At 51.4% G+C, this 10046-nt stretch overlaps 2 protein-coding genes across 2 annotated transcripts; both read left to right on the top strand.

The window, feature by feature from the left end:
• Window positions 1-593: 593 nt before the first annotated feature.
• Window positions 594-2996, top strand: ASPACDRAFT_41912 (uncharacterized protein; the record flags this gene model as incomplete). The annotated part of the gene is made up of 1 exon (XM_020201003.1): window positions 594-2996. The coding sequence occupies one exon, from the start codon at window positions 594-596 to the stop codon at window positions 2994-2996; it is 2403 nt and encodes an 800-aa protein (XP_020057988.1).
• Window positions 2997-4227: 1231 nt separating this feature from the next.
• ASPACDRAFT_26743 (MATE family efflux transporter) lies at window positions 4228-5820 on the top strand (the record flags this gene model as incomplete). Its single annotated transcript, XM_020199446.1, has 2 exons — window positions 4228-4831; window positions 4889-5820. The coding sequence occupies 2 exons, from the start codon at window positions 4228-4230 to the stop codon at window positions 5818-5820; spliced, it is 1536 nt and encodes a 511-aa protein (XP_020057987.1).
• Window positions 5821-10046: the final 4226 nt, after the last annotated feature.

Below are 10046 nucleotides of genomic sequence, written 5' to 3'. Positions count from 1 at the left end.
TCTGAACTGTGAAACCGGCGCGTCCTACTGCCTCCGCCGTCTCTGGCTCTTCTTCTCGGATGAGGACAGAACCATCTTCTTGAGGCTGTCAGGACAAGCCTCTTAATCGCTTTCTTTGTGTCGCATGGCAACTCAAAATCTACTTCGATTGTATTCAACATAGGTTGTCTCCGAACAAAGGACTCTTTTGTCACTTTGTTCTCACCCACCTTCCTCCGAACCATTTCCCGGGCTTCATTAAGTCGCCATCGCCGCATCTTCTCAAGCCCAACTCGCATCGTTCACCTTGTGCAGACTTATGACTCGAAATTCCCCTCGGCAGAGATTCCTATCTGTGCTTTGAAACTACTTCTCGTCTTTCCTCTTTCCGGTTCTCGTCGAGGCTGCCTGCGCATTCGTCAACATTTCTTCCGAGGTTGCGGAGAGTTGCATTCAACACGGAATTTACGGGGTAAGTAGAGCGACGCTCTCACTTCTTCGGACCTAATCTCCCGCACGGATTTACTCCAAACTCAGTATACTTCTAGGAAGGAAGCTAATTCTGACTATTAAGAACACAGACATTCCGATACGGGCTTTCGAGATAAATCACGATGCCTCCCAGACGCGGTACCGTCAGGCAGAACGGGTCAACCCCTCGCGCTGAGGGCGCTCTTTCATACTTTCAACACCAATTGATGTCGGACAGTCGAACACAAGCCTTGCCCAACCTTCCTACTAGACAATCATTTGCATATGGCTCGGCTGAAACGCCACTCCTTCCTCGGCAGCTGGTCCTCAACCCTCACATGGATTTGGTTGAAATGGCCGGCCAGATCGAGAAGGGTATCGAGGATGCGAAAGACCGGGAGCAAAAGGAAAGTGCGTCGACTGCGGATCGTAGTCGCCGACGAAGATCCTCGTCTGCTAATGTGTCAACAATACGAAGAACACGCCGCGAGCCAACTCCTGACCAAACGCAGCTACTCGAATCACTCCGCGATGCAACAAGATCCCCCAGTCCCATCAATGGTTACCACCCAAATGATCAATCTACTGCAACTCCTACCCCTCCGATTCCGCATACTATCTCGACAACCTCAAGCCCCGCACTGGACCCTGTTCCAGAATCTCGATATCCCCATGTACCTGCTGATAAGCTATACCCGTCCCCTTTGTTGCGCTCGGGAGTTCCAGCGCATGACGAGCCGCCATTGAGCAGCTCGTCTGGACTTGACAATGAGTCCGTGATTTCATACTCGATCGAGCGAGATATTCATGATGACGACTTGCGGCGGACATTGTCCGATGGCAAGAATATAACTGCCCCTCCTCGCCGGGTCTCTGGAATGGCATTCGTCAAAGATGTGTCGACTATTCATGAAGAGGAGGAACCGGACTCAAGACTTTCTCAGTACAAATCATCACCATTAAAATCACCTCCTGTGAAGCCCCTTCACCCTTTGAAATCGGTGGTAGCCCAGAAGGCGCCTTCTCCGGAGAGGTCTCCGTCACCGTCAAAGTCGGCTTCACCTCCGAAATCACCATCACTGGATAGATCGTCATCGCCTTGGAGGTCTCTCTCACTCTCAAAGTCACCTTCGCCTCTTCGACATTCCTCTCCTCAGAGAGCACCATCGAAGGCCCCGTCGCTCACAAGGTCGTCGCTCACAAGGTCGCCGCTACCCCAGAAGGCACCAACGCCTAAAAAGTCGTCGCTCCCACCAAAGGTACCAACACCCGCGAAGTCGCCTTCTCTCTCGCCAGTGTTTGAGGAAGGTGCGTTGGAAACTACATCGGAGCCCGAATGGGAACCACAGCCAGAGTTCGCCAAAGAGGACTCCCCTGACACCCAACCGTCAGCTCCTACCAAAACTGACATTCCTCACTTTCACACGGACGAGGCATCTGCTAGGGAGCAGCCAGCGCTCATCCGGCCGTCGCTTTTCAATGAATGGCCTGATATCGGACATTCTACGCGTGAGAAACTATCCGCTGTTGGTCGAATCATTGCGCTGTTGGCACTGGCGATAATGATCCTGACTAGTTCTAACTACCTGGGCGGAATGATTCCATTCGGTCAACCTCGGTATTATGGACCATTGAACGGAACAGGCCAAGATGCGATCAGCAGTCTCAGCGCACAGATGTCCAAACTAGGTTCACAAGTATCAACTCTATCGAGGGACATCAAAACAGTCAAAGCCGACATTCGAGCACAGCCGACAAAGGGTGTATCCACTGGGACACTTCTTGGCACGTACATTCCGAAAACTAATTTCTTAGCTGTACCACTTGGGATTCTGATTGACCCGCACAAAACGAGTCCAACTGTGACGCAGCAGATCGGTTTCAGGAGAAAAGTGTACAATTACTTCCTGGAAGAGAATTTTCGCCGGCCGCAACCCCCATTATCCGTCGCGACAGCGTGGGAAGATATTGGAGACTGCTGGTGCAGCGTCCTGCGCGACGGGATGACACAAGTTGGTGTTCTTCTTGGCTACCGAATCGTCCCTGAAGAAATCGTTGTCGAGCACGTCCCCAAAGCAGCGGCGCTGAACCCTGGACTTGCTCCCCGAGACATGGAGCTCTGGGTCCGATTTCGCCGTGTTAAGAACGACACCTTGGTTTATCCTGAACAGTCGTGGGGTGAATACCTCAAGGCCCAAGCTAAACTGACGCCTCGCCCCAATAATCCTGCCGGGCAGGACGACTTGTTCAATGATGAGCGTTTCGTCTTGCATGAGCCCGTTATGCATGCACTCAAGCTGGCCTATCCCGGCGAATCGGAAGAAGCCTACTGGGGTCAGTATGATGAGCGGCTCGGACCAGCTTACTATCGTGTTGGAAGATGGACTTACGACATCAACTCGGACCAGCATGCGCAACGTTTCATCCTTGATGCTGTGATCGATGACCCAGAGATCCGCGTGGATAAGGTCGTTATACGCGCGAAGAACAATTGGGGGGCCGATAATACATGTATTTATCGGGTGAAGTTGTTCGGCAAAAAGTAGTCCACTATGCTACTTTCTACCTTTTTCTTCTTGTCTCCTTCCCGTTACTGGTATACCACCTCTCTTCTTCCTTCTGTGACATCTTATCGTTACATGTCTCCATTCCTGCAGGTTCAATATGCATGGACACGACCAATAGATCGAGGCGCATTTGGGACTGAATCAGCTGGGTCCTGATTTTTGGGTTTATGTTTTCTTTGATAAGGTGCAAATGGCATTATTCTTTCTTTTCTTTTGAGCTCAGGGTTGGTCGATTTCAAGCGAGCTGTTTGCGGTAGATACCATCCGGCGAAATCATGCATATCCATTGAACTGATCGTCGTTGTTCTTACATAGCCACTTACCAGTTGATTTTCTTTCAGATCGAGAGACCAGTATGCTAGTATTTTTTCGACTATATGCAAGATAAACTTCCGCTCAAAGTCATTCTCAGTGTGCATCTCCTCAATCACTTGGCTTGCTAGGTTGTGTACTGAAAGTGCAAGCTGTTCCTGACAATCTCCTTACTATCTGCAAGTATAGCGTATCCCAGCCAGCAGGACTGGTTTTGAAATTGGTCCTACGTCCCGCTGCAGCCACGCAATTTTGCGACTCTAGGACAGTAACAACACGGGACAGGAGAGAGCATGTGAGGGTAAGGCTAGTAAAGCTACTGCCTATCGGGTTCCATCTCGATATCTCGATCCTTCATTTCCGAGTTTTAAGATATCATCTCTTTGAGATACTACCTAGCTCTCGATCCTTGGGCGTTTTAGTTTGCGTCCTCGTCTCGTCTACATGCCCGCGCCAAGTAACAGACATAATGGGGATCTGCCATGCCTGTACCTTTTCTTTTGCTCTTGACTATATAGCTCGTCTGGCCGACATGGGCAAGGCTCTGGGGACGGGTTTAGTTGGAGGGGTTGTTGCTGCATCGCGTACATCCCTTGTGCTTCTGGCGATCAGAGGACCTGGAGGATGAGAGGGACCCTCGACGACCTCGTCGCTGCCTGCCTTGAGCAACGTATCACTTGGATTATACCCGACAGTGACAGTGAGATCTACACTTCTCTATCAAGAAAATAAGGTTAACGAGGTTACACGGCTCGTATAGGCTGGACTTGATCTATCATCCCGACGATCCCGTTGAGATTTCGAAGAGAGATTCTATATACTGGCTGCGCTGCCACTGTATGCGATGTTTGGAAATCACCAACATGACTCTCCTTCGACGAAGCTTCAAGAGTCGGGCATGTGCAGCGCTTCCAAAGCATCATCCGGCAGGCACGAACAACCCTTTCGCGAACCTTGTCCGCAGCCGGACGAAACATCTGCTCTGCTCCCAAACCTTCCCACCGCATGCCCCTCCCACGAGCAGGACGAACGGTACGTCCCAACCTTCCTCGGCGAGGTCATCCGATTGGCGAAAGACTCCATCCCCGTGATCCTTGCCTACGCTCTCCAGAACAGCCTGCAGGCGACCTCGATCCTGATCGTGGGACGCACGTCGCCCGAGAATCTCGCCACGGCGGCTTTCTCGTTCATGTTCGCCGCGGTCACCGGGTGGATGATTGCGCTCGGGGGCACGACGGCGCTGGATACGCTGGCGTCCTCGACGTTCACCGCGAGCGCGAACAAACACGATCTGGGGGTCCTGTTGCAGCGCGGGTTTCTCGTGCTCGGCCTGTTCTACCTCCCGATTGCGGGGCTGTGGGCTTGCGCGGAGCCCGTCTTTCTCCTGCTGGGCCAGCAGCCCCAGCTGTCGAGGGATAGTGCCCGGTTCTTGACTTGCTTGATTCCCGGTGGGCTGGGGTATATATATTTTGAGTTGATGAAGAAGTATCTTCAGGCGCAAGGTCGTGTGAAACTCTTATTATTACGTACAAAGATATATGGAGGTTGACCTTTTCGAGTAGGCTTGATGCGTCCGGGAACCTATGTCTTGTTGATCACGGTTCCGTGCAATCTCTGCCTCAACTTATTCTGCTCTTACACGCTTCGTCTGGGGTTGTTGGGCGCCCCAATCGCCACGGGCGTCTCGTACTGGGTGTCTTTCGGGCTGCTGGTCCTGTATACACGCTACGTTGCGGGGGCCGAATGCTGGGGCGGCTGGTCGCGCGAAGCCCTCCGCAACCTGGGGACCTTTGCGCGCTTGGCCCTCCTGGGAGTCGTGCAGGTGGGCACGGAGTGGTGGGCTTTCGAGATTGTGGCCCTGGCCGCTGGTCGACTCGGGACTATCCCCCTGGCCGCGCAAAGTGTCATTATGACAGCGGACCAGATCCTCAACACCATCCCCTTCGGGGTCGGTGTAGCCGCATCTGCGCGAATCGGGAATCTGTTGGGCTCGCGAGATGCCGCGGGAGCGTCCCGGGCAGCGAACGCAGCCGCTTGTCTGAGCATGGTGCTGGGAGGGATGGTGCTGGTGCTGCTGATGGGCACTCGTCACAACTTCGCCAAGATAGCCAACTCCGATGCACGGGTGGTGGCGCTTACTGCCGACGTCCTGCCGTGGGTGGCGCTGTTTCAGGTCGCAGATGGTCTGAATGGGAGTTGTGGGGGCAGTCTTCGGGGCATGGGGCGACAGCATGTTGGCGCGTTGGTCAATCTGGTCAGCTATTATGGTGGTGCGCTACCATTGGGAATCTGGTTGGCCTTCCATGGCTGGGGGATTCAGGGTCTCTGGGTTGGGCAGTGCATTGCTCTGTATCTGGTTGGCGCGCTGGAGTGGACGATTGTGGCTCTGAGTGATTGGGACAGGGAGGTCGATAAGGCATTCCTGCGAATTGATGCTGATAAACAGGGATCCTGTCAGGGAGTTGCTGAGGGTATTGCTGTGGGTGTGTGATATGACTGGAGATGCATTTGGATGAGGTATGAGGTTGGGCTCCTATCCTGCTATCTCTGAGGAGAAGTTCAAGATCAGCTTGCCCTATCCTCTAATTCGGGGAGTTTAAGTACTTGAGAAACATCAAATCCTTTGAAAGAAAGCATCATCGAGGTTACCAACAAACCAGAAGGGCCCGATGTCGAGGAGGCTTGTAGAGGCAGAGCCAAGTTCGAACGATCACTCGTGCATGAGACGTATGCAGGACTGATCTGGACTGGAGGCAAATTTTGTTCTCATTTCAGATGCGGTATGATCTCTTTGGTCTCGAGCTTGGGTGTAGGCAGCTCAACATTTAGGCACTCAGACTATGAGAAGAAGTGTATGTTTGGGTCAGGCCAACGAGGATGTAGGCCCATATGACGAGCTTCCTCTTCCGGTCGCCTTCCACGCTTTCCGAGTTTACTTACTATATCATTCCTTCCCAGGCTCCAGTAATCCCACCACTGCAGACTGCAGTCTCTTTCGAGTACTTAATCTACGTTCGCGAAAGGATGTACACATCCACTTCGACATGTCGTTTCTACTGTACATAGAACGAACAAGCGGGTGACCCCATAATACGGATAGCAATGTATCACATCGCCCCCCTTGCATACAAGGGCAAAACGCCACATATGACGACAATAGATAAGATGGGAGATCATCCACTGCTGGATCGGAAAAGGTCAGGTCTAGGTCCAGGCTCAGCGAACGCCCCGACGACGATCGCAGGAGGATTTTCTTTCGTCATGAATGACAGGCAGATCTGACGATGTGGCTGCATACTTCACTTCCTAGACTATTTGCGCGATCAATTTAACGGTCAATAGTCGCAAGGTGCAGAATTGGGCGAGATGGCTATTGATGGTGTTGTATCTTTTGCCTGTGGCCCGCGCTCCTCGCAAGATTCATACTCGTAAGTGCTTGTAGGCCCGGGAGTTCGTATGTTATGCATCCTTGCATGGAGTTTATGTTTAGAGACCTGGGTGAGAGATTGGGCCCGCCCTTGCTGCCGGTCGTCCCGTCCGCTGTGGGTGGTTGACGTGCGCAGGGAGGCTTTGGGTCAGCGGGAAGGGAGTTTGATATTTTTCTTTTTCTTAGGTAGGATGGGATCTATAAGTCGAGATGTATCCTTGCAGGTTGGATCGGTCGGTGGAGAGGTTAAGGTCGATATTTGTAGTTGAACTGTTGGAGAGGTGAGGGTCTAGATCTCGGGGGATGGGGATATTTGGTTCGAATGGAATGTTGTGACTGATCGGCCTGTGAGACAGACGTATCGGCCGCTTGCCAGTCTGTGACTTCGTTGTGATTCATGTTCGTGGTATGTGAGCGTTCGTCGGCGTCGTCGATGGATCTGCTAGTAAATAGAGAAGTGGAGTTGGCATCGTTGCTGAAACACAAGCACCACCCCGGTCTGCAGAGCCCAAGAGCCCAGGAACCCATGGAACCAAACCATCTCACTGACACGTGTGGATATGCTTCCCCCCTCTCCAGATCCGGAGACAATCTTTTCCCGTATTGGTGTTCTGGGCCATTGCCGGACTGGTCGAAGATCGGCCGGCCGGGCAGATAAAGAGGAGGGTCGCGGAGAAGGTTCAGGGGGGGCAATCAAACTCAAGCGAAATTTAGTCAGCACTAGATAGCGGAGCGCTGTCACTAAGCGCTGCGAATGGAATTGTGCAAAAGAATATGCAAGTGTCGGTGGTCCTCTGTCAAAAATAAGCACCCAACTTCAAGATATGTCTGGGCTAAGGCTTTGGGAAGAGAAATGCAAAGCGGATCATGCGAAGGCTTGGTTCGCCTTGGTTGGGCTGAGGCTGGGGTGGGCATCAGTATTCGCCTCCCCCCTCGCAACATCTGAAAGACGCCCGTGCTGATAACCTGGCAGGGCTTTAGGGGCTTAACGGTCAACGGTTCGGTCGAAGTGGTCCTAATTTTGGATCAAGGGTCGTCTTCTCGTCTTCTCTGTTCATTGATTCCTTAGTTCTATCTCGACTCCTACGAATGATTTGTTCTTGCTGTTGGGAGTTGTGCATTTGAACAGAGTCTCTTCCCGTCCAGCTATCCAGTTGTCATACACGTGACATTGCACAGATTAATACCTCCTTTCTCTGTCCAAGTATCTGGTTAGTTGGTTTGATCCTGCTTATGAGTCCCTAAAAATCCCCTAATAATTGTTTCAATATTGCGACTCAGTTGGGCTTCTAAGAGCAGAGGATATTTGGTCATGCAATCAGGGGTTATCTAGCCACTCATCGATAGCAGAGAGAACAGAATAGATTACTACTTGGTCGATACATAAGTGTGGAGGAACTAATGCAACCCCCATGATCCATGCTCCAGTTCGCCTTTCCACGTTCGACTGTTTCTCGAATTAAGTCGGGGTTTCGACTCGGTGGGCCATACCCTGGTCAATCAATGTGGACTGCCATCATGGAGCCGTCGCAATCGATTCCCACCTAATAGGCGACTGGCATTCCGCGTGGCTGCAGTCAAGTTTGACCACTGTGTCCCATCTAGGACGAAGGACTCAAAAGGTAATTAAGAGAGACTTTGTAAGTTCATTCTGCTAAAATGACGCTGGCGATGCCGCAATCCACTGAGCCTATTCATGACCTTCGTTGACTGCCTACTAGCCTAGCCTCATAGCCGCGGCTAACTTACTGTCCCACTTGCCGGTTGACAGCTTTGCTCCAATGAGGCATGGATTGTCCCTCGTTGTGCTTCATCATGGCACCATATTCAATGGAGAGACTGACCCGCAGTCGTAAAGCAGCGGCCTTCAGATGCGCTAGTCGACGTCAAGCGTCTTCCTTTACATGATTAGAGTGTGTATGTGCGTGCTGGGCGGTCATGCCCGTGCAATTTTAATTCGGCCTAGATAGGCACAGGAGCCTCTAGTCGGCCGTCGCTCTTCATTTCGGCTTGATTAGTGGCTGGCCGTGGGTTGCGCGTAAGAAACAAAACAAATTTGCTGTCAGTGCCCGGGTTCCGTGTGGTTCCTGAGTTCGCAGGGCCAGCGTGTTTCAGCATCCAGTGGACTCCAGTAGTTTAATCTTTGAGTCGAAGTTTGACACTGGACTGACATGGTGTGACAGGAGCATGCAGGTTGTCGATGGTGCAACAGCGAGATTGGATAAGGTTGTTTACATTGGCAGCTGAACTGAGTTTTTTAAGGTGTCTTCCCGTTCATCCTTTTCCTTGCGTCGATTTTGATGGTTCTGCTTGGGCGCAGAAATAGAAAGTCAGTGATCTGTGCCGGTCTGTCTCTGTGTGCGTCGAAATTGGGGGGTGTACGTGGAAGGCAGCGATGGTCGTCGTACATTCACGGCATTCTAAACCTGAAACATCAAGCAAGACCGGAACAAGAACGATTGGGTCGGGCAGATTCAAAGGCTCCATCGCAACTCACAGTTATCCATCTGTTAAGACCGGGCTGTCGGGTGCCTGGATGGATTTCCATCCGCCGCGAACCGTGGAACTGCGGTTGCCGGCAATCCGGCACATGTAAAGTATTGATTGTAATGGATGGATTGGGAAGAGTCTCTGGATTGGTCTAAACTATCCCGGGAAAAAAAGAAAGAGTATGTGAGATGTGCTTTGTACTGTACTGCACTGTCGACATCATACAGCATTGGCATGATAGATTGATAGACCGAAGCGATAAACCGATAGACACCTGCAAAAATGAAGATAGTCCCGGGTTTTCCAATGTTCTGGACCTCGATTGGTGTGGGTTTTTCTCCCCCTGGCCTCGTAACTTTAGAGCTAGTACTCATGGAGTGTTGAGCGACCGTACCTGACGAAAAAAAAAAAAGGTCCGCGTGCATTAATGCCATCACCATAGTCATTATCACCATAATCATCATCGTTCATTCAGCAGGTAACAACAGCAACAACAACAATGACAACTTGACGGGTATCCAACATTCCAAAGGAGGAAAGAGGTCAGAATTTCATCAGTCATCGAGTTTTCGATCTGTTTTCTCATTCCTCTCTGGCTTCCTCGTCTCTCTTCTCTCTATTTTTACCTTTGCCTCTTTTCTAGACTGTTTCAACATCAATCATGGTTCACGGTTCATGAAAACGAACCCTCTGAGTTAGTATACCCAGTAGTGTACTACTAACCTCCTTTTTCAATTTAGTGACGATTCCTGACTCTTTACCCTTCTCGCACTCCACTTTCTTACTCAGTCCAACCCCCC

The sequence above is a fragment of the Aspergillus aculeatus genome, assembly GCF_001890905.1.
Source record: "Aspergillus aculeatus ATCC 16872 unplaced genomic scaffold ASPACscaffold_5, whole genome shotgun sequence".
Classification (NCBI taxonomy): domain Eukaryota; kingdom Fungi; phylum Ascomycota; class Eurotiomycetes; order Eurotiales; family Aspergillaceae; genus Aspergillus; species Aspergillus aculeatus.
This window is presented reverse-complemented; position numbering and strand designations above follow the sequence as displayed.